This window comes from Saccopteryx bilineata, chromosome 7 (assembly GCF_036850765.1).
Source record: "Saccopteryx bilineata isolate mSacBil1 chromosome 7, mSacBil1_pri_phased_curated, whole genome shotgun sequence".
NCBI classification, from domain to species: Eukaryota; Metazoa; Chordata; class Mammalia; order Chiroptera; family Emballonuridae; genus Saccopteryx; species Saccopteryx bilineata.
The window spans coordinates 5684004-5708700 of NC_089496.1; the positions used below are offsets into that span (position 1 = coordinate 5684004).

Sequence of the window (24697 nt, forward strand, 5' to 3'; positions counted from 1 at the left end):
GGGATAGGGAGACAGACTCCCACATGCTCCCCGACAGGGATCCACCTGGCAACCCCCATCTAGGGCTGATGCTCTGTCCCTCTGGGGCCATGCTCACAACCTAGCTATTTTTTGTGCTTGAGGTGGAGGCTCCAGGGAGCCATCCTCAGTGTCCCGGGCTAATGTGGTCAGACAAATCGAGCCATGGCTGCGGAAGGGGAAGAGAGAGAGAAAAAGAGAGCAGGAGAAGGGGAGGAGTAGAGAAGCAGATGGTCACTTCTCCTGTGTGCTTTGACAGGGAATCAAACCTGGGACATCCATAGGCTGGACTGATGCTCTATCACTGAGCCAACTGGCCAGGACCAAAGAAATTACTTTCTGAAGCTTAATGGAGTTCCTCTACTAATCTCTCTCTCTCTCTCTCTCTCTCTCTCTCTCTCTCTCTCTCTCTCTCTGTGTGTGTGTGTGTGTGTATAGTAAACAAAATACCGACGAAGCAAGGTTTTCAATAAGGGACTAGTGTTGAAATTTAGACTTAGCAGGAATCAAAACCTAAGATTGAGAATGCCAGATCCATAAATATTAGACATTCCTTGTAGATTGGCAGCATATAAATTAATAGACATGCATTTGATAGACTCATACAATTTTTCCAAATAGTTTACTGATTTTTAGCTACAGATATTTAAGATTTGAATATATCTGAATGCAAGAGACTTTCTTACCTTTTTGTTTACCTTACAATATCTTGTACTGAAAAGTTCTCCTGTAAATATTGACTGAATGGAACACTTACTAGGGTTCCTAACTAAATATGGGTTCCTAAACAAAATAAATTTTGGGGTGTTATTTATGAGGATATTAAAAAAGGTATTGAAAGTAAGAAATTACACAGTAATTTTGGAGTGAAGTCCTAAAAAGATTAGAAGATCATTTATTTTTAACAATTTATTTAAGTCGCTAAAAGTAATTCCTTTGCCACCCTGCCACTCACCACCCAGATTCCCTGGAGCTTGTTTGTGCGTGAAACCAGAAATTTAAAACTGAATTTTAAAAGAAGGGAACTTTTACTGGAAGGACATTTCTCAGTGAGTTTCATTGAACTTCGAAATCAAATTACACTCTGCTGAAACGTGAAGTGCTTGCCGTCTGGGTGGCTGTTCCGCTTTATTTAGGAGAGAAATCAAATCATAAGGGCCCTCCAAGCTAAACACAAAGGTTACAGAATGATCCCTCCAAAGAGAAGAAATAAAAATATAATTCTTTACATTTATCCACTAGCTTTCATCCCAAAGTACCTTTGAGGATCCTTCCCGCGCTGGAAACGCAGCAGCCTCTGGGTGGAAACCTGATAACCTATGTCGGCTGGCAGCTCTTTTAAAAGAGAGGAAGTGGAAATAACTTACCCAATTGAAAAAGCAGCAGGAATTTGGGCTGGAAAAAAAATGGAGCTACCTGAGTTGGAATTTGGCAAGCACAGTATAGCTTACTCTGACAGGGAAAGAATGCATTAATGTGCTTTCTGACCACACATGTTCTCTGCTGATGAGTTAAGACAAGACTCCAGCAAAAAAAAAAAAAAAATATATCCATCTTTAGACTATGGCTACTTCTTTGTTTCTTTGTTCATCATAGATCACACTTAGATGTCTGCTCACATTAAGATGTGCTTTCATGATAAGAAAAAAAACCCATCTTAAATGTGTAATAAAACTAATAAGGCTTTCAAAAGAATGTACTCGCAAATCAGAGACTTTCTTATAATTTCTTAACTTTAGATCCAATTTTTGTTTCAATTACCTTAAATTCAACTGACAGAGTAAAAGTTTACTGTAAAATTGAAAAAAGAATGATTATTTGCTAGGTGAAACACAAGTTAATGACTATATTTTAATTACTTGTAATGGTTCTATGTGAAAAAGAACTTAAAGAATAAAAGAAGCTCCTTATTGAGCTATGTTCTGTATGTTTAGAAACTAATCAAAATGAAGTTATCTATTAATCAGGCTTACTCTTCGAAAGTCACTTGGTATTAATATAATTTATTTTGATAGCTTAAAAATTCATATCTTAACAGTAATAGTTCTACATGTGCAGCCACATTTCCTCACTACTGTGATTACTAATATTATATTTAAAGTGGTTTTAAGTATACAAGACATTACAACCTCGTTTTTAAATGATTGTTGGGCCCTGACCTGTTGGCTCAGTGGTAGAGCATTGGCCCAGAGTGTGGAATTCCTGGGTTTGATTCCCAGTCAGGGCACACAGGAGAAGCAACCATCTGCTTCTCCACTCCTCCCTCTCTCACTCTCTTCTCTTTCTCTCTCTCTCTCTCTCTCTCTCTCTTTCTCTCCTCCTCTCCCACAACCATGGCTCGAATAGTTCAAGCAATTTGGCCTGTGAGCTGAGGATGGCTCCGTGACCTTGCCTCCAGCACTCAGTTGCCTCCCTGCCTCCAGGCCTGTCACTTAATAATAATAATTTTTAAAAAGATAGTTGAAACAATGAATATTCAGTAAATGAACTGCTACATTACTTTCCTATACCTTTCAAGTCATCCAAAGATACTTAGCATTTAACTTGTTACTAAATTAGTAGGTTTGTGGACTGGTCAAAGAAAAATTCAGAACACATTTTCTGTGTTATATGTCATTTTAGCCAGAAGGAAAAAAATAATAGCTGACTTTCATTAGTTATATATGATGTATTGTTGCAATATCCTCCTTATTAAGTTGATAACACCTTCAGTAACTTCATGATTTTCCTTATACTTTGCCTTCTCAATTCTATTGTCATTTTTTAAAAAGCCTTTCATTCTAAGCCAGACTTGTACTATTGGTTCCAGTTATAACTTAATGCATATCATACCTGAAGTTGCTGAAGTATACTACCATTCATGTTATATGTCACTAGTTTTGGGGGAAAACCACTCTAATTTGTCATGGTCTTTTAAATACATTGTTTTGAAAGTGTGAGCTTTGTTATATGCATATTTTAAAGATACTTTTAAAGACTTACTAAAAATTATTTCAACAAATAACCAAAAATGAGATATTTTACACTTACTGGAATTTTCTTTCTATGCTTTTTTGTTCTATATTTTTTTTTTTAGAAAAGAAATCTACAAATGTTTACAGCCACTGAAAATTTTCCTGTACTTTTTATCTGCAATAATGAGACCTTTGTGAATATATCTCCTCATTACAAATTCTGGGGATCAAAGGTCAATGTTGATTGAATGAAAGGGAGTTGAAATACACACAAGGGAAATAGAAGTGATTATTTGAAGCTCTTCATAACATTAATATTTTAAAATAAATAAATGTCCCTTTTAAATTAATTCAGGGTTGAGTAATAAAGGAATAGTTTTCCCATAAGATTTAATAAATTAGAAAAACTAATGAAAGGTAGAATATGTCTTTATAATAACAACCTGTATATAAATGTAACAAGTGAATATGCTGACTTATTTCTTGAATTCATACCAACTGTATAGAAACTTAGACTTAAAGTTATTCCTCACCATGCCTGTGTCCCTAAAGAATATCTGTAATTTCTTATCAAAGTCTGTGCTCTCTCATGTTGGTGGAATGCCAGTTATCCACATGCTTACTGTTGCTTCTGGCCGTGACCACTATTCTCTAAGGAGCTATTTGAATATTTTGCTGTACGTTTTTGTTTTTTTAAATAAAAAAATAAAATAAAATAGAAGAAAAAAGATTCTACTCTTCAATTCCCCATTGCCATTTTTTTCCTTAGGAATCTGATTTGACCAAGTCAATATCATTGTCACTAGTTTGCCACCAAGAAAACTCAGAGAACCTCCTTCACTGAGGAGGCCAATGAACAAACTCAAAACATGTTTTCATTTCCCTTCAGGGCTCAGAAACCACCTTCTGAACACTGATAGCTAGTGCTGGCTATTTGCCCCAACAAAACAAAGAACCCAGACGACAACTAGAGAACTAAGAACAAAACAAAACACATTCTTTCAAGTTTCTTCCAGCATTTTGAGCAAACTGTGAGGGTTAATTGGGATGTTGGATTTTGTGCATCATTTTTATACATCTTCATCTGCCCAAGTGCTTTTTGTTTCTATTTGCTGATATGTGTATCATAGTCATTCTGCAAAATAGTACATTAAGAGTAGAACAATTTTCTAACAAAATTATACAGTTCAGTATAAAAAGAGGCGGTTAGAGCAGTCTTTAACCATGTGCTTTCTATGAGGCAAATGTATTTCACATTGGATTTGGAGGCATTTACAGCATATATAGGAGAAATGCTTAAGTAAACCATAAGAAGATAAGAAGGTCATGAAAAACTAATTTGAATTTTTCTCACTAAACAGTTGAGATCAGTACCTCCAATATGGTGAATAAAACCTCCCATTGATAAATAAAAAGTTATGAACAAAGCTTTGGGTGAGTTCCATAAAATATTAAAGCAATGCAATACTCTTAACTAAAACTTCAATTAGAGTTTATATTATTAAAAGGAGTTATGTACAAAAGCATTTTAATTATATTTTTTTGTGTGTGACAGAGAGAGAGAGGGACAGACAAGCAGGCAGAGAGAGAGATGAGAAGCATCAATTCTTCATTGTGGCACCTTAGTTGTTCATTGATTGTTTTTTCATTTATGCCTTGATGGGGGGCATACAGCAAGCAAGTGACCTCTTGCTCAAGCCAGCAACCTTGAACTCAGGACAGCAACCTTTGGGCTCAAGCTGGTGAGCTGTGCTCAAACAGGATGAGCCCAAGCTCAAACCGGCTACCTCGCAGTTTCAAACCTGGGTCCTCCGCATCCCAGTCCGACACTCTACCCATTGTGCCACCCCCTGGTCAGGCATAATTGTACATTTTAACTTAGTATTATTTACAGTGGAATTATTTTTGTATGTTGCCAGGAATTAAATACCTGTATCATTTTCTTTCATATAAACAATTTAGTGTAGGCATAGTTTGGGGGCCTGAAAGTATTGGGAACAAAGAATAGAAGAAAATAGAGTCACTCCCCCCAAAAAAGAAAATAGAGTCCCCATGTTCATGAATTACTATGATTAAATAATAAGACTTCTTAAGAAGCAAATATTCAAAATAACTCTGTTAACTCATATCATTGCTCAATAGTTTTTCCTTTCTTTTGATATTTCTACCTGAAACAGTTTTGAAAAGTCAGAATCTTATCCAAAATCTTTTAACTGTATTTTAAAGCTTTTTTATTTAAACACTTAAAAGAAATTTAGATACATTCATTTATTAATTTGTTATGCCATTCATTGATTCAGCAGATGTTTACTGAGCATTTTCTGTATTCCAGACACAATGCAAGGTACCAGATACAAAAGAGTCTATAAGACACATCAAGAGGTCTGCATTCTAGTGAGATATAATGTCAACATATAAAGAGTTAAATAAAACATAGTATTAACAATATAATATAAATAGGCACAGGGGCTCTGGTGGCACCAGGCACCACAAAACTAACAAAACTTTCATCATAGAAGAAAGTGGGTAATGGGAGGTGATATGGGAAAGAAGGTGAAGAATTCCAGGCAAGAAAAGGGAGGGGGCAGCAGAGAATATAAAAACTTTAGCAGGCTCAAGAAACCACTTACAGATCTCTAATTCTGTAGATACCAAGTCCTTTAGAAAGTGGATGGTTTTGCCAAGGCCAAATGGCATATTTTGAGCTATAGCTTAGTTTGCCAGATTTCCAGTGCAGGACTATTTTCATTATTCTTGTATCTGTACATAGAAACTACTGTGGAGCATGACAATGATAAGTTACATTCACCTGTCAAAATAGCCTGCAGATGTGTTTTGTTTTTTAATTATAACCACACCTGATCCTCTGAAACTAACGCAGCATCAGTTAACAACAGAAGCCAATATTCTAACAATGAAAAGTAATATATGGCATAAAAATCAAGTGAGTATATATAGAGAGTATCAAATATATTATATATCAGTTTTTTGGCTAAGCTAATAGTTATTAAATATTGTGTCCCCATAGACATAGAAAAACAAAAACTTGGGTAGTTCTGTTTTTATCATTAAAACTCTAAAACATATTTTACTATTTATATAAAGTTTTTTCTTTGTAATTTATGGAATTATGATTTATTCAGATGTTATTTTTGTTCTCTGTAAAATACCAAAATATTAATTCACAGATTTTCTCTATACCAAATGGTTATAGTTTTAAAGTAAAGTTTTCACTGGAAACACTATATTTACCATAAATAGTATTATTTACTATAATGATGGTGAGTACTTTTGCTCATTTTATTACCATTAGGTAACATTTGTGCCTAAAGCTTTATTAAAATTTATTATTTTTTATTAGTGTTTATTTTTCTTAGTGAATTATTTTACCAAGCATTATTATTATCTAAACTATGAATTTATTTTGTTCTTCATGCTGATAATAACATACGAAAGGAGAATCTTTTTCTTTTGAGAAAAATCTACCATTCCCAGTAGAAACACATTTGGTTCAGTTTACGTTGCACATCAATTTGAGCACCTGTTTAGCTTCTTTGAAGTTTAAGTCAGACGGTTTATATTGTGTTGTTTGAGTTGTTCACAAACTATTTTCTTTTATCTGGATACAAAAAAGGGAATAGGGTAAAATTGGTAATATATCATCTTTTTTTTTTCCTTTGTGCAGAAAACCTACCCTGAATGTACTGTGGCATTATTTAGTATCATAGGGTTGCCATCTGGTGGCTTCAAGAGGTATTTGTTAACTTTATAGAATTGATTAAAAGTAGAACTTTGAAATGAGGTACCAAATTGGGAGTACAATAAAATTGATGTAAACTAATATAAAGTTTAATTTTGCATAATAACAACATTTGCAGATATAAAAGGTCTAGAAATATTTTAGGAAATTAAATCAAAAAATAAAAGTTTATGTAATAAAAAACTGTCATGATTTTTAAGAAAACTATTTTGTCTTCCTTATGTACTAAACATTTGCACAGTCCATATTAAAAAAATAAGTCACATTTAGAAAAAAATAGAAAATTGTCTTCATATTTTTAGATTAGAAATATAATCAAGTAGAATATTTAGAAACAAAAAATCTCAGAAAAATTTTCACTCTGGTGGATCAGTAGTTAAGTAACTCTTTTTTGGTCATCTCATTCATTAATACCATAAAGATGATGATCCCCAAGGCCTTCTAGTGCATTCAGCATTACTCTGTTTTAGATTCATTCAGTACAGAATCACACATATGATTCATGTCCCTCTTACCTCAAATACTGTTTATTCACTTTTGGATTTAAAACTACTGGTGAAGACAGCACTGGTTGACTGAGGAAAACTATGTTTCTTTCCTCCCCCTTCTATTACCAAAGCACATGTTTAAATAAAAGTTTTGATATAATTTTCTCTATCAAGTTATATTTTTCTAAGTCCAGATATAAAACATTGTTGTTTTTCAGTTTTTGTTATTTTTTTATTGTGCCTCATACTTAGCATACAGAATAAACTCGACAAATACAGCTTTTTTGAAACTTGTTATCTTGAAAATTTTTCAATACAAAGAAAAATTGAAAAAGGAATAGAATTTACACTGATTCTTCAATTGTTAATATTCTATTCTAGTTGCTTCTCTCTCTCTCTTTCTTTCTCTGTCTTATATAATATGTATAATTTAAAAGTGAATTTCTTTGTGGGAAACTGTATTTATATTATACATAGTGTTTAAGTATTCATAGTGAATTTTCAGAACAGAGAAAACAATTTACAGTTACATGTCTTTGTAAATGAAAAATAGTTTATTATAATCACACTACCAGACACGTATTTATTTTAAGCCTTTGAAATCAATTTTTAGCTCTATATTCTATTTCTAAAATTTGGTATAACAAAAACAGTCATCTTCTTAAAAATTAAGTCTGTTAGCCCAAGTTGAAAATAAGCTTCCTTCCGAGTGTCCCATTTATAACTCAGTTGATTACTTTCTCAAATTTTAAACACACACACACACACACACACACACACACACACACACACACATATAAATAAAATTTAGTGAGGAGAGGAGGCAGAGAGATAGACTCCTGCATGAGCCCTGACTGGGATCTATCCATTCGGCAAGCCCACTAGGGGGGCTATGCTTTGCCCATCTGGGGCATTGTTCTGTTGTTCAACAACTGATCTCTTCTTAGTGCCCCAAGTGGAGCTTGTGGAGCCATTCTCAGTACCTGGGGCCAACTCGCTCCAATCAAGCCATGGCTGGAGTGAAAGAGAGAGAGAAACAAGAGGGGGAGGGGTGGAGAAGCAGATGGGCACTTCTCCTGTGTGCCCTGATTAGGAATCAAATCTGGGTCATCTATATACCGAGCCAATGCTCTACCACTGAGCCAACCAACGAGGGCCACAGATATATTTAATCTTTTTAAGTTTTTAAAAGTTTTAAAGGCTTCATCATAGAAAAAACCTCTGTAGTAATTGAAATAATTTTAACAATCTATACAATAAAATTTATAAATATGACACTCAAGTTCTTTCAAATTCTGTTTATATATTTGGTCAAAGTTTTATACCTATACCTTTAATAAACTCAAATTCTAAAATTGAGTGTACAGTTAAAACCTATGAAATGGAAACACAGTTCATTGCACTCTTAAACTTTAAAGCAGGGGTCCCCAAACTTTTTACACAGGGGGCCATTTCACTGTCCCTCAGACCGTTGGAGGGCCAGACTATAAAAAAAACTATGAACAAATTCCTATGCACACTGCACATATCTTATTTTAAAGTAAAAAAACAAAACGGGAACAAATACAATATTTAAAATAAAGAACAAATAAATTTAAATCAACAAACTGACCAATATTTCAATGGGAACTATGCTCCTCTCACTGACCACCAATGAAAGAGGTACCCTTCCAGAAGTGTGGCGGGGGCCGGATGAATGGCCTCAGGGGGGCCGTAGTTTGGGGACCCCTGCTTTAAAGAACTTTAAATACCATGTGTGCACACGGGTACATACTCCATATTTAACAGAAAAGTGTTAATACTTTGAGTTTAGCATACTCATCATCTCTGTATTTTTCAACCTGACTCATTAAGAAAATAAATCAGGGTTGCTACTTCCAGTGATCTGCTACTAGCATCTGCTTCTGGATCAGAGACTTTGCAAGGGACAGGACATGGAAGCTGCCTGGGCCACAACAGCCCTCTGGCTTCAGTGACTGGCATACTGATTGCTTCTCGTTGTCACTTTGACAAAAGAGGACTCCAAGTCCCTATGCTTGCGAGGAGCTGGTCTTTCTAGGATTCCTTATGTATAAGTTATAGCCTCATATTATTTTTCTTTCTCTTCTCATAAACTACTTTCATGTCTTTCTTTCTGGCTGGCTCCAAACACATCGTCAGTTCTCAAGACACTGCACACATTTCTGTATTCTGCAATCATCTGATTTTAAGTCTGCGACCTCCACCACATGGCCCTGCTAACTTCATTATGTTGACTGCCCCATTAAATTATGAACTCTATTGCTTTCTTATTTAAGCAACAAACTTACCAATTAAATGGTGACTAGTTGGCTTATGTACAGCTTTGTCAGACTTCATGGTTCCCACACTTAAATCATGTTAATGGAAGCAATTTCTTGTTGTAAAAAGGATTTGAATTAGCTGGCTCACATATAATACCAATAATAATAATTAATAATAATAATATCCCAATGATATGAAAGTTAAGAGAATTTTAGTAAAATAAGATCAAAACCAGGTTATTTATCAAATCCTCATATATGTCTCAGTATGTGCCAGCTACTCTTTTAAGTGCTTAACTCTTAACACTTTTGAGTGCTATTCCTATTTATAAATGAGGAAACTGGGAGGTTAAACAACCTGTCCAAGTTCACACAGCTGGGAAGTGGCAGAGTCTGAACTGAAACTGACAGTCTGGCTATACCAAGTATGCACTTAACAATAAAATTATTTTCATAAGGTTGAAGTCATAGTGAACCTAGATATGGTGGTTCATACACTGCCTTCAGATCCTGAAACAAGCACTGACTTCTTTTTTAACTGATGTTTTCATGTAGGTAGTGAATTGTTTGCTGGACTCTACAGCGACTACTGGGGCAGAGATGCTGCCATCTTCCGGAGCATGGGACGACTGGCCCACATTCGCACCGAGCATGATGATGAGCGTCTGTTGAAAGGTAGGGTTGAGAACAACTGGGTATGTAAATCAAAATTAACGTAAATCTAGAAATCATGGGGAATTTGCCATTTTTATAGTGATAACTACAAATATAATTTATAAATTTTACAAAATTTAGGATTTTTACAATCGACAATAGTTGTGAATTAAAATAGATGATGTATGTATATTGGGTTTTTTTTTGTAAATGTTAACGGATTATTTTTTTTTATTAAATTTAAGGCAGTGACATTGATAAAATCAGGGTACATATGTTGAGAGAAAACATCTCCAGATTATTTTGACCTTTGATTATGCTGTATACCCCTCACCCAAAGTCAAATTGTCTTCCGTCACCTTCTATCTGGTTTTCTTTGTGTCCCTCCCCTCCCCCCACCCCCTCTCTCTCCTTCCCACCCCTCCTCTCTCCCCACCCCCTCTCTCTCCTTCCCGCCCTTCCCCTCCCCCCACCCCCTCTCTCTCCTTCCCGCCCCTCCCCTCCCCCTCACCCCGTTACCATCACATTCTTGTCCATGTCTCTGAGTCTCATTTTATGTTCTTGTAAATCTCAACACCAGGAAGACAAACAATCCAACCAAAAAATGGGAAAAAGAAATGAATAGACACTTCTCCAAAGAGGACATACAGATGGCCAATAGGCATATGAAAAAATGCTCAACATCATTAATCATTAGAGAAATGCAAATTAAAACCACAATGAGATATCACCTCACACCAGTCAGAATGGCGCTCATCAACAAAACAACACAGAATAAGTGCTGGCGAGGATGTGGAGAAAAGGGAACCCTCTTACACTGCTGATGGGAATGCAGACTGGTGCAGCCTCTGTGGAGATTCCTCAAAAAATTGAAAATCGAACTGCCTTTTGACCCAGCTATCCCACTTTTAGGAATATACCCCAAGAACACCATAGACCTGCTCCAAAAGGAGAAATTCACCCCTATGTTTGTGGCAGCATTGTTCACAATAGCAAAGATCTGGAAACAGCCCAAGTGTCCGTCAGAGGACGAGTGGATTAAAAAGCTTTGGTACATATATACTATGTAATACTACTCAGCCATAAGAAATGATGACATCGGATCATTTACAATAACATGGATGGACCTTGATAACATTATACTGAGTGAAATAAGTAAATCAGAAAAAACTAAGAACTATATGAATCTATACATATATTGTTTTTTTTATCAAAATTATTTGTGGCCCTGGCCAGTCGGCTCAGCAGTAGAGCATTGACCCTGTCTATAGAAGTCCTGGGTTCGATTCCTGGTCAGGGCACACAGGAGAGGCAACCATCTGCTTCTCCCCTCCTCCCCCTTCTCTCTTTCTCTTTCTTTCTTTCTTCTCCTTCTGCAGCCATTGCTCAAATGGTTTGAACAAGTTGACCCCAGGTGCTGAGGATGGCTCCATGGCCTCGCCTCAGACCATGAAATAGCTCAGTTGCTAAGCCAAGGAGCACTGGCCCAGATGGGCAGAGCATTCCCTGGTAGGGGCTTGCAGGGTGGATCCTAGTCAGGGCACATGTGGGAGTCTGTTTCTGCCTCCCCACCTCTTGCTTAATAATCATTTTAAAAAATTGTTGCCTTTTTTATAAAACCGAATTACATTTCAACAATGTTTAGAAATCAAGATTTAAATGGAGAAAGCAAAGCAAATATTTGAAAAGTTAAAAGTCCTTTCATCCAATAAGTTGTTTTATCATTTGGCATCATTTTGGATGAGTTGATTGCTTTGTTTTGCTTGTTTTAAGGGGATCACATTGCACTTTAGAGAAAAAATCAGTAGGAAAATTACTAGCCATTCATTGACATGGACTTCTTTGTAAGAAATAATTTGTATATTTTGGCATACTCGTATACATAGGGACTAAAATATCATTTTATAGTGAACATTTTCATTGTTTTCAGCCTTTTTATTAAGCATTAAAGTGCATAGTCATTATTGGCAGCATATTATTATTTTAATACTTGACCTACTATATCAAAGTTTGTTTTCTCAGATCCTTTAGATTGTAAGCACAAAAACTTAAACTTTCCATCTTAAAATGACTACTAGAAAATTAATAATTAAAAATACATTTCTTTACTAAAATACATATATTTACACTAACTTTATTTTTTTTTTTGTATTTTTCTGAAGCTGGAAACGGGGAGAGACAGTCAGACAGACTCCCGCATGCGCCCAACTGGGATCCACCCGGCACGCCCACCAGGGGCGATGCTCTGCCCCTCCGGGGCGTCACTCTGTTGCAACCAGAGCCACTCTAGCACCTGGGGCAGAGGCCAAGGAGCCATCCCCAGCGCCCGGGCCATCTTTGCTCCAGTGGAGCCTCGACTGCGGGAGGGGAAGAGAGAGACAGAGAGGAAGGAGAGGGGGAGGGGTGGAGAAGCAGATGGGCGCTTCTCCTGTGTGCCCTGGCCGGGAATCTAACTCGGAACTTCTGCACGCCAGGCCGACACTCTACCACTGAGCCAACTGGCCAGGGCCCCTACATTAACTTTTTATACATATGGGAATAAATTATTTATGAAGGTTGCTGACATGGTGCCTCCAATTTGTTATTTTTTAAATGCATTTCAAGTCTATAAGTTATAGTGTTCAAATATTTTTCACCTGGATTCTTATTTTCAAATTGAATTGTCCTCTAATATTTAAAAGAAAAACCTGTTTATTGCAAATAAAAGAGATATCTACATGATTTTTAATGTTTAATATAAAACTTCAAGGAAAATATTTCTTCATAAATAATGTAAGTTAAACTGAAGTCCTCTTGTGATGAATAATTGAGTAAACAATTATTCTGTTGTAATAACTATTTCAATTTTCTTCTGTTTTTTTCTTATAGAACCTAAATTTGTAGGTTCATATATGATTCCAGACAATGAAGACCGAGATGACAACAAAGTGTATTTCTTTTTTACTGAGAAGGCCCTAGAGGCAGAGAACACCGCCCATGCAATCTACACCAGAGTGGGGCGACTTTGCATGGTGAGTGCCTACTTCACAATTTATGATCATGCCTTTGTTCATGTTATAGTAGCTTTCTACTTTAAAATATTTGCCACTATTCTGTAGGCTGTCTAACATTTGTATTTACTATCTTCATTTTTATACTTCATATTTATTGAAAGTTTACTCTTAAAAGAGCTTTTTCAAAGCCATACTAAAGAAATAATCTATAATTAAGCTGTACTTCTTTTACCACTGAAGTTTGAGCTCCAGTTTTAAAAATTAATTTAAGCAAACATATTTTTAGTTTCTTTAGTCCACATTCTAACTATGTTTCTACAATGCAGTTGGTTGATTCTGTAGAAGAAAAACATCTGTAGTTGGTTAGATATTCAGATAGATTGAGAACATTTAAGTACAATATATATTGAGAGAATGCTAGTATTGCAAGTGTAAAGGTACTCTGATATTTAAGAAGATATTTAACAAATACATTTAAGAAGAGATTTGTATATATCTCACTATATACATCTAGTACACGTTTAGTATATGCATTATATGTCCTTTTGTTTATGTGTGTATGTTTGAAGTTCTTTTTTCTAGAAAAAAGAAAAAGAAATATAAGCTACTATATTTATGAGATAAGAAATTTATCAATAAAATAATAAAGGTTACTGTATCATAAAAATCACTACTTTTTTTTGGAGAGACCATTCTATTAACATTGTTTAATACTTATAAACTATATTTAATGACCAGGGTAAAAGACACTGACCAAGTAGAATGTAAAAACCTAAAAAAAGTTATGGAGACATGGAGAGTTGCTTCTGTTATTATTTGAAGTTTATGCTAAATGAAAAATCTGCATGTGTAATGATATGAAATCTGTTCATAAAAGTTCTTTGGGTACACACTTACCTGCCATTCATTTTCACAGAATGATGTGGGAGGACAGAGAATACTGGTGAATAAGTGGAGTACTTTCCTAAAAGCAAGGCTGGTTTGCTCAGTACCAGGACTAAATGGAATTGATACATATTTTGATGAATTAGGTAAATACTAGGATGTCTTTCTATAACCCTCACTGTTTCTGGCACATGTGGAAAACTTGCTTTTCACAGTGTTTGACTTCTATATTTCTTAGAGCAAGTTTGTGTTCTTTTCATTTTGGCCAGGTCCACGTGGTGGGGCAAAAGAGTTACAGGAACAGAAAGAGACCCTCTCATTAGCTTAGAGTCAGCACCCTTGGTCTTTTCTTGAGGCTCAGCTCAAAGCCATGCTGAATAGCCGAGTGTTTCAGTCTGTTGTGATTTGCTCATGGTTATGATTGCATATGAAAATTTATTTTACAATCTATAATGAGTTCTAAACTATTATATGTCAGTGCATTTTCTTTTTTTTTTTTTTTTTGTATCTTTCTGAAGCTGGAAACGGGGAGGCAGTCAGACAGACTCCTGCATGTGCCCGATCGGGATCCACCCTGCATGCCTACCAGGGGGCGATGCTCTGCCCCTCCGGGGCATCACTCTGTTGGGACCAGAGCCACTCCAGCTCCTGAGGCAAAGGCCATTGAGCCACCCCCAGCGACCGGGCCATCTTTGCTCCAGTGGAGCCTCGGCTGCGGGAGGGGAAGAGAGAGACAGAGAGGAAGAAGAGGGAGAGGGGTGGAGAAGCAGATGGGCGCTTCTCCTATGTACCCTGGCCGGGAATCGAACCCGGGATTCTTGCATGCCAGGCCGATGCTCTTCCACTGAGCCAACCGGCCAGGGCTCAGTATATTTTCTTTACATCAAAGAGGACTAAAAATACTGAGTGATATAATGGTCTTTAATTTTTCAGAGGATGTTTTTTTGCTGCGTACCAGAGATCCTAAGAACCCAGTGATATTTGGACTCTTTAACACTACCAGGTGAGACATCCACATGGTCAATAAAAACATGAAACAAAATATGCCTTCCCCTTCACTGTGTATCTTACTTGGAAATACTATTGACCTGTTGTCTTTCTCACTTTCTATACTTTATAAGTCACCAATTTCTTTTTGTTCTCCTATGTTTACAATTGTTCTCTCATTTTTAAAGCCACCCTCTCAATCTAGATCCTTATTTGTTTTCGTTTGAAATATCCCAGCATCCTCCAATGTTCCATATTCTAATTGTCTCCCTCTCTGATCCACAACAGAATAAATATTTCTCACATAGTTTATAAGATATAAGTTTCATGCTATGGAGCCTAGGATAATTTTTTACTGAGGTGTCATTGGTTGTCATTATGTAAGTTTTTGATATACAACATCCTAATTCAATACCTGTATAGACCATAGTGTGGTATATACATTTTCATTCATTACCACATATTTGACCCCCTTTCCCCAGTTAGCCATCCCTAAAGCCCTCCCCTCTGTTAACCACCAATCTGGTATCTGTAGGTATGAGTTTGTCTTCATTTGTTTGTTCATTTCTTTCTTTTTTGTTTTATATTCCACAAGACTGCAATCATCAGTTTTTGTCCTTTTCTGTCTGACTTCTTTGTGAATTTGACTCCAATAACAAAGCAACAAATAGGATGATTCTTCTAATAGTCATATAAACCTTTCCAAGTCAGGCTTTCAAAGCTTTTAATCAGCTGTTACCCACTCAGCTTTGGAAGTATTTCCTCTAAGCTCTCTAATACTACTTTGACAGAATCCCAATGTCTGCATCTCGAGTTCCCGTCACTATGATTGTATTTATCCATTTCTCTTGTTTCAGACAACTTTCTCTTTCAACATTATTTACATTGGTTCTTCAAGTGAACTTGTCAACTTTCATCTTCAATTAACAGTGATTGTTCCTTAACCACAAAACACTCTATTCACCCTTAACTCTGATTGTCCTATTTCTGGGCCAATTCACAGAGAACACATGTCTGAAATTTGCCTTCCATATTTTAAATGTAAATGAGCTACTTATGTTTAGGGCTTATAATATATTATTTTTCTTTCCTGTGTTTTCATATCTTATATACATTGAAGAGTGATGGGAAAATACAGTGTTATAATCAGTTTGGTTGAAAGTTTATATATTATATATACAGAATGTCCCGAGAGTCTTTCCAGATATGGTAAAATGAAGCCGAGATGACTGGAATGGGGGGGAAAGACTACACCCCAGTTCTCCAGGAAGGTATCAGATGGTACGACTTGTAGCTCCCCTTTTACATGGCATTGGCCTCAAACTGACAGATCATATTTCACTTGTTTCCTTAGTGTCTCTTCACAAAGCCTAGGGTTAGTCTCTTGGGTGATTTTGTATGCTCACTTTGAAAAAATAATAAAGCTGTTTGGACAGGTTTCCTGCTATTGTAACTTTTCTTCAGAGGAAAGTGGGAACAATTTTGCTATCAATTGTTCCTTAATGCAAAGAAAATAGTTAATATAGGTTGGTAGTTATCATAGTCTGTATTAATCGCTGACCTTTTTAAACTTCATATTCTCCCTAAGCCAGTAGAGAGTTTATACATTGCATGATAATACCATGGCTTTTTGTAATAAATACAAGTATGGGATAACCAGTACTGTTTTCTATGAATTAGTATGATCAATTTGTAAGCTACTTTCCTAAATAATAACATTATGGATTAGTCTAGATTTCAAAGACATTATTTTCTTTCATAATTTCAATGTTAACTGTTTAGTATAACATAAATCAGAGAAAAAGGTTTTCCAGCTGTTACCTGATGTAAGAGCTGATACTTGTAGCCTGGTGATCAAAGGTTTATTGCCATTTCAGCTGGGAAACTATCTCTGGTTTTCTCACTATCACAGGTATTTCCAATTGCTTCAGGGTGTGTTATAAAATGTGTGAATTGATGTCCTAAGACAGTAACATACTGCTGTTCTACAGGTGTCTGAGAGTAGGGACTTTTATATTTATACAGAACTTTGCATCCTGCAAAGCTCTTTCACAGCATTATTTTATTTCTCACAATGACAAGGTTGGGTAAATGTAAGAATTCATTCATGCCAAACTAAGAAAAGGGCAAGAATTTCAAAGCACATCATTTAAAAATGTCCTTTTGCAGGATTTTATTATGTATGCCCCCAGTAAAACTTATCATAGTTAGTCAACTACTATCTTTATCTTCTGAAAGTAGAAATTTTTATCTAGAAAATAATGTCAATTGCTGCTAGTTTTGGAGGTAAAGAGTCTGGGTTCTACATAACTTAAATAATTTTCCCCAAATTAATCTAGTTAGTCGGTCATCTTTTCCCTCTAACACTGTTCTCAGTGACCTGGAGGAAGGAGTATATAGCAAACTTTTGTACATGATGCCAAGTTAAGAGTGAAGCAGAGCCCCTGATTTTTATGAGACTTTAGCTTCTTATTCACTGATACAAGCAATAAAATTTGAATAGAATTTATAGCAATATTAATAATATGGTGATTAGGAGAACACTGTCTATTCTGAATATGATGTATTATAAAAGAAGATAAAACCTTAAAATGAAAAATTCAACTTATGAATAAATCTTTTAAAATAGTAACAGACTGACAGCTGTCAGATGGAATTCAGGTTGGGGGCTGGGTGAAAAAGTGAAAGGATTAAGCAAAGAAAAAAACTTATAGACACAGTGTGGGGATTGCAGGAGGAAAGGGGAGTAAGACGGGTAGAGGAGGGTAAAGGGGGATAGATGACAATGAAGGAAGGCTTATTTTGGAGTGGTAAATACAATGCAATATGCAGATGATGTGTTATAGAATTGTATACCTGAAACCTGTAGTTTTATTAACCAATGTCACCTTGGTGAATTCAACTAAAAAAAATTCTTTTAAATGAGAAGAGGGGAAATAGTGAGACTCCCGCATGCTCTTCAACCAGGATCCACCCAGCAACCCCACCTTGGGCCAATTCTTGAATATCAAGCTATTTTTAGCACCTGAGAGTGACACTCTTGGACCAACCAAGCCATCCTCAGCCCCCAGAGCCATACTAAAATCAACTGAGCCACTAACAATGGAAAGGGACAAGGGAGAGAAGGGGAAGAGGGAGAGGGAGAGGGAGAGAAGCAGATGGTCGCTTCTCCTGTGTGCCCTGACCAGTGATGGACCCTGGGAAGTCCGTACACTGGGCTGATGCTCTATCCACTGAGCTACCAGCCAGGGCCTCAACTAAAAAATTTTAAAAAGATATTATAAGTGAAAAAAATAATAAACCCATATCTTCCTTACTTAAACATATAAAAACAATAAAAAAATACAATATTAAATTTAGCAATAATAAAGTGAAGTGATACAACTATGTCATACTTTTGATACTAACAATGCCATTTTTAATTTATTATAAAAATAGGCAAAGAAATATTAAGTTTTGGAGTTTTAATACTTGAAATATTAAAGTAGTTTACATTTCTAGAATATTCTCTGCTTAAGGGATTGTACCACTTTTACCATAAAACTTTATTCTTATCTGTGTAGTCTATAGGGTTTGATTAAGTGACCTCCAAATCAGTTCCATAATAGTAATTATCTTTTTTGTTTTTGTTGTATTTTTCAGTAATATATTTAGAGGACATGCCATATGTGTCTATCACATGTCTAGCATCCGGGCAGCTTTTAATGGACCATATGCACATAAGGAAGGACCTGAATATCACTGGTCACTCTATGAAGGGAAAGTCCCTTATCCAAGGCCTGGTTCTGTAAGTTGAGGCATTTAACAAAGACTTCTTCTTTTTAGAGGCTTTTAATAATATCTTGTTCACAGTTTTAAATGCTTTACAAAACTGCATTGAACAGTTAAATTCTACATCTATAAAAATATACTTGACTACCTCATGATAAAGCTAAATAATTTCTTCTATCTAACTGTATGCTTGTTAATTAAAGAAAGAAATCTATGATTGGTTCATCTTAGTATCATTATGAATCATTGATATTTTGGCTAAGTAACATCAACTAAATTTTATTTTTAAGGGTACTGGTGAATACAGAAACATCCAATCAAAGGAGCATCCTGCTCCTTCCTGCCTCTTCAGGAAAATTAGGGCCACATATTTCCAAGCAGGAGACATTTTTATATTCTAATATTTGAGTTCTAAGTTTCTTAGGCCAAACTTTCTCCTCTATTCTCACTTTAGCATATCTAAAATAGCTTTTTCCCTGCCCCTGAGAACACTTAGTATCTCATTTACCATTCTTGCTGGCTCCTAGGGAAAAGTGCCGACACAAAAGTGTTACCAGAGCACAGGAAGTTCCATCACCTGCCTCTGAACCTGTGCTACCAAGATTTTCCCTCACCAGCCATTCAAACATTTGTGCTTTTAATTGCACATGTGTCTAAAAATGATGATGATGATGATGGCTATGTTTATGATGATGACAACAATGGTTTTGTATCATGTATACTGTGTGCAATAAGGTTGGGAACACATATGATCATTTTCTGTGCTCTGTGAATCATGGAGAACACTTAACTTGTCATGCAAGTCAAAGTCTATTCTTTTATGAGCAGCTGGTGAAAACCCATCACTATGCTGATTTCACAAGTACTTGCAAGTCAAGTAGGAACATTTTGCAGAGCCAAATCCAAAGTGGAAACAAACCTTACTTCCATTAGCAAGTGTAAGGCTTTACCATTTCAATCACTCTCTCTCACTAGCTTAAAGTTATGACTTCCAGTAAGACATAAAGTATACATTATTTCACTCTATTGATTGAAATTACAATTTAAATGGAGAAAACCCACTCCTGTGGCTTTGCTGGAAAAGCTTCTTGAAACCACATGGTATTAAAGGAGATTTGGAGGAAGTGACTGGTTGCTGAACTGCTTCCAGGCTGGTCCAAAATGTTTCCAATTATGTACCATGAAAAAACACTCAAATGAAAATTCAGGCCAAATTAAGGAATATGGCCTCAATTTTGAAAACAAACCGTTAAAAATGCCCTCTTTGCAGAATCTGATTACTAAACTACTGTATTTATACTCTAAAGTAGAAAATTTTTATCAAGATAATCACTGCAATTGCTGCTGATTCTGGAGCAAAATATGCAAAATGAGTTGAGTGCTTAATGGCTTGCATGGTTCAGTAGTCAGAGGTATTCCAAAAAGTAACTGAAGGTGCTGCTGGACATTTAGTTTTAGAGAGGTGATTTAAGAATTGAGATATGTTTTAGCAAATATTTCTGGTTTTCTCAATTTATTTTGTCTAATCCATATAAAAATTATATAAATTCATAAAGATTATAGTGGAACAGAGAGGGTCTTTTCTTAACCAATAGTGATGGAATTTGAATAGGTTTCTATAGTATGTTACAGCACTAAATTCTATAGTCAGTGAGTCAATTGGAATCATCACCAGTCATATCATCATAGTCTCCATAATGGGAAAGCTATTTTGTGCTGTTATGATCCTTCATTTAAGGAGGGGAAGTTTTAGCACAACAAAGAGGCTTTTAGTTTTTCTCTTTGTTGTTTACCTTCAAAATTTAATATATAATGTGAAAAAAGTAAATTTCAGAACAGTATGTTGTTTACCTTCAAAATTTAATATATAATGTGAAAAAAGTAAATTTCAGAAAACTGGAAATAGTTTCAATATTTGTGATGTTATGCATTTTTACCACCTTCAACCTATATCGATATTTAATATATTTCACTTTAGCAGGATTTCACAACTTTCTGTGTATTCATAATGTTGTATGTTTAAAATAATTCAAAGTATCCTTGCAATTCTCAATGTAGATTTCCTTTCTGTAATGAAGAATATATGCTTACTCAATGTTTCTAGATGTACATTTAATTAAATGCATATAACCAGTTTTTCTAATTCTTTTTATAGCTAATTTTCAGTTTGCTCTTTAGGTGTAAGGCAAAAAAAAAAAAAAAAAAAAAAAGACGTCTTCTCCTTGTATTTTAGTGTGCCAGTAAAGTTAACGGAGGAAGGCACGCAACCACGAAAGACTATCCCGATGACGCCATTCGATTCGCAAGAAGCCATCCGCTTATGTACCAGCCCATAAAGCCTGCCCATAAAAAACCAATATTGGTAAAAACAGATGGAAAATATAACCTGAAGCAAATAGCAGTGGATCAGGTAGAAGCAGAGGATGGTCAATACGATGTCTTGTTTATTGGAACAGGTAAATAGATTAGAAAGACTCAGAGACATTTAAATTAAACCCTATAATCAATAACATTATTCATATTGTTTAAAAACTACCTATCAACAAGTCTCTTTGTGATCCATTAGTCTATTACATGCTGCTTATTTGCTGCAATGAAGAGAGGATTTGAGGTAATTACACCCTGTTTGTATCAATACTTTATACACTTGAACAAATAAATAAGTGGAGGAACAAATAACTGATGTTAAAAAACAAAGCTGGTTCCAAGTAGAATTTATCCTAGAGGAAGGAAGCAGCTCAAGATGGTTCTCCTGTCATTCCCAGGCGTATTGTTAACTTTGGCTGCTCATTAAGGTCTTAAGACTTTTTAAACATTTGGAGCAATAACTTCACTTAAACCTTTAATTACAGCAGTGTTTATCAGGCCCTATCAGAATCAACCATTTTTAACAAACAGGCCAAGTGTTACTCATAATGAAGGTAAATGTTTAGGCCAAATTTGTAATATCCTGCATTAATAAAATAAATTGTAATAAATGTGCTAAAAGTGAAAAGTTTCAAATAAAGGTATAATTTCAATGAATGCTGTACATTATTTCTATCTTGTGGAACAGAACTTGGACTCTTTTAGCATCCAGGTAATATGTAGCAAATTCTGTCAAATACTTTAAAATTCTAGTCATTTAAGAAGTTTTTAAATGATAATTTCTCTCTTTTTTCATATGTGTCATAGAATTTGCTATATCAGTTGCTATCTAGAAAAATAGGCATTCTACCATGCATAACTTTAATCACAGACATTTAATTTTAAAGAGACATTGCATATGCCCAGATCAGGAATCAGGCTATAACATTCATATTGGTACTTGGGCTTTTGCAGTCATATATTTATTTAATTTTTTTAAAAATTTTCCATTGATTTTATAGAGAGAGAAAGGGAGGGAAGCATCAACTCTTTGTTCCACTTTATTCTTCCATTTTAGTTGTGCACTCACTGGTTGCTTCTTATGTGTGCCCTGACCGGGGATCAAGCCCATGGTTTCAGTGCTCTGGAATGACAATCCATCCACTAAGCCACTTGGCCAGGGCCTGCAGTCATACTTTTTGAAAAAGCAAACATTTAAGTAAGGAAATATTCTTTTGATTTCCAGAAATTGATCTGATGCTGGCTATATTTTATCCATTTATTTTAGGAGATTAATGTTAATAATATGCTGTGTACTATGGGATGAAGAGTAAAAAAAAACATCAGATTTTTTTAAACAAATTTAAAATTACCTGGCCATGAATTTATAATGACATCTAAAAGAGTTAAAAAGAAAAATGAATTCTATAAGCAAGATCATATTTGATAAAATTAATCATGGAAAAAGCATGTTATTTTTAAATATCCTGGCAAGTAGTCCAAGAACATTTTTAGAAATACTTTCTTGTTAGATCAACCAAAGATACTTAAGAAAATTTTAGAAATACCAGGCATATAGTTACCATGTAAACCATGTTTAACTCAATGATACTATCATATTATACCACAGAACAATGTGTTCTTTTCTATACAAAAGAACACATTTGACGAATGTGTAAGGAGTACAATGTTGGAAAATCTTACAAATGATTTACCAGACACATGCTTTAATATTATCTATCTATCTATCTATCTATCTATCTATCTATCAAGTCCTTATTTCAGAATCACTAGCGGCAAATTAATCATTTGAGTTTCACCTTTGCTTTTGGCTTGATACAATAATTGTGACATATTTATTGAGTGTACCTGATTTTAAAAATTATAATAATTTCTATTCCTATTTGTGTACAAGTAATTGTTATTAGTTTTATTTTAATCACATTTTATTAACCTAAATACAAGATGTGATAAGTTTTAAACAAATTATTTTTATAGGCAAATTAGTGTCTTACTAAAGTTTTCATTGTAAATAACAAGTGTAGACTATCAGAAATAATAAAAATAAGGTACAATTTTAAAATGTGACTATAAATTATAAAATTTTTGATAATTATGGAAACTAAAATGATTAGTACAGGAGGAATCATTATTCTGTTCTCTCAATAGTGTATAGTTGTGTTTTGTGTGTGTGTGTGTGTGTGCGTGCACGCGTGCGCGTGTGTTTTTATGTGTGTTATTCCCTAAGATTAAAAGTATAGTTTCTTTCCAGGAAAGAATCTTTAGGTAAAAAATTTTATTTCATCATCACAGAAGAATCTAGAATAATTTGAAGGTTGTCTTATATGTTCTTCCAAAGATATCTTTATTTCTGAACCTTTAATTGGATTTTTAATAAAATAATCTGGAAAATAATTGTATTTTTTTTCTGACCAGGCATGTTGTTAGTTTTTTGCTAATTAAAAATATGACTATATAACTAATATGACATGAATATATCATTTTAACTGGAAGTAATTAAATGTTTTATGCATGTAGATTTTAAATCTTATTTGAATCCATAGTCTGTATGTGTTTTTGAATTGTTTGAAAACCAGATTTTGACAAAACCACTAGTTTATCTCTCTTTCTTTTTTTCCTACAGATAATGGAATTGTGCTGAAAGTAATCACAATTTACAACCAAGAAACAGAATCAATGGAAGAAGTAATTCTAGAAGAACTTCAGATATTCAAGGTATTTTTAGTAAAAAAAGATATATGTATATGTGTGTGTGTGTGTATACACATATATACCCAGAATTTATGTTTTACAGACAATTCCAAGTGAGTTGTAAATAGGGAAGAAGTTATGTCAATTTCTTTTAACAGGTATGTTGTAAACTCAGAGTGGTTTGAAACGAGGGATGATTTAAAATCCCGTTGCATCTATTTTATTGTTGTAAACTATTCAATGAAGAGGCCAGTAACTACCTAACATGAGAAGGATTTTAATAAGATCATTATTGCGTTTTCATTTTGTACAAATGTACAGTAAACACAGACAATTAAAAAATAGCATATTAATTACACAGAATTTACTGAAACAAAAAGACACCAAAATGATCATGGAAAGGTTAGACATGACCAAAGCAATTGTACATACGCATACACATGCACTCAGAGTCAAGTCTCAGTATTTGTGGCAGTTATATTCTTTAAGAGACCACAAACACTGAATTAGAAAATACTGACCATCGCTCCTAGGAGAAATGTAGTTAGGTTCCTGTGAGTCTCTAGTCACAACTTTTTGTCAACTGGTCAGTAAATAACCTTGTTTAATGTGCGGCTCTGTTTAAAGATACCTTATTTAGTATATTTTGTTAATTAACATTGAACTCGTGGCCAACAGGACTGTAACTTATGCCTGAGGAAAGCTTATTTAACCACATATTTTCTCCATTAGGAACAACACAGCTTTTCAGAGCTTAGGAACACTAGACAGCACTTCAGTTAGGACCATTTTTACATCAAAATCAGCCAGAAAAACACAAAAATGAACAACATGGCCCCAAATAGAC

General features: G+C 34.9%; 1 protein-coding gene across 1 annotated transcript in view; it reads left to right on the plus strand.

Moving 5' to 3' along the window:
* The window catches only part of SEMA3E (semaphorin 3E), a 322573-nt gene that overhangs the window by 252087 nt on the left and 45789 nt on the right, over positions 1-24697 (plus strand). Inside the window, exons 6-12 of the mRNA XM_066239333.1 lie at positions 10058-10177; positions 13025-13167; positions 14066-14180; positions 14968-15037; positions 18664-18808; positions 21026-21248; positions 23783-23874. Of these exons, the coding sequence (XP_066095430.1) occupies positions 10058-10177; positions 13025-13167; positions 14066-14180; positions 14968-15037; positions 18664-18808; positions 21026-21248; positions 23783-23874 (908 nt within the window). The remainder of the gene's footprint in view (positions 1-10057; positions 10178-13024; positions 13168-14065; positions 14181-14967; positions 15038-18663; positions 18809-21025; positions 21249-23782; positions 23875-24697) is intronic.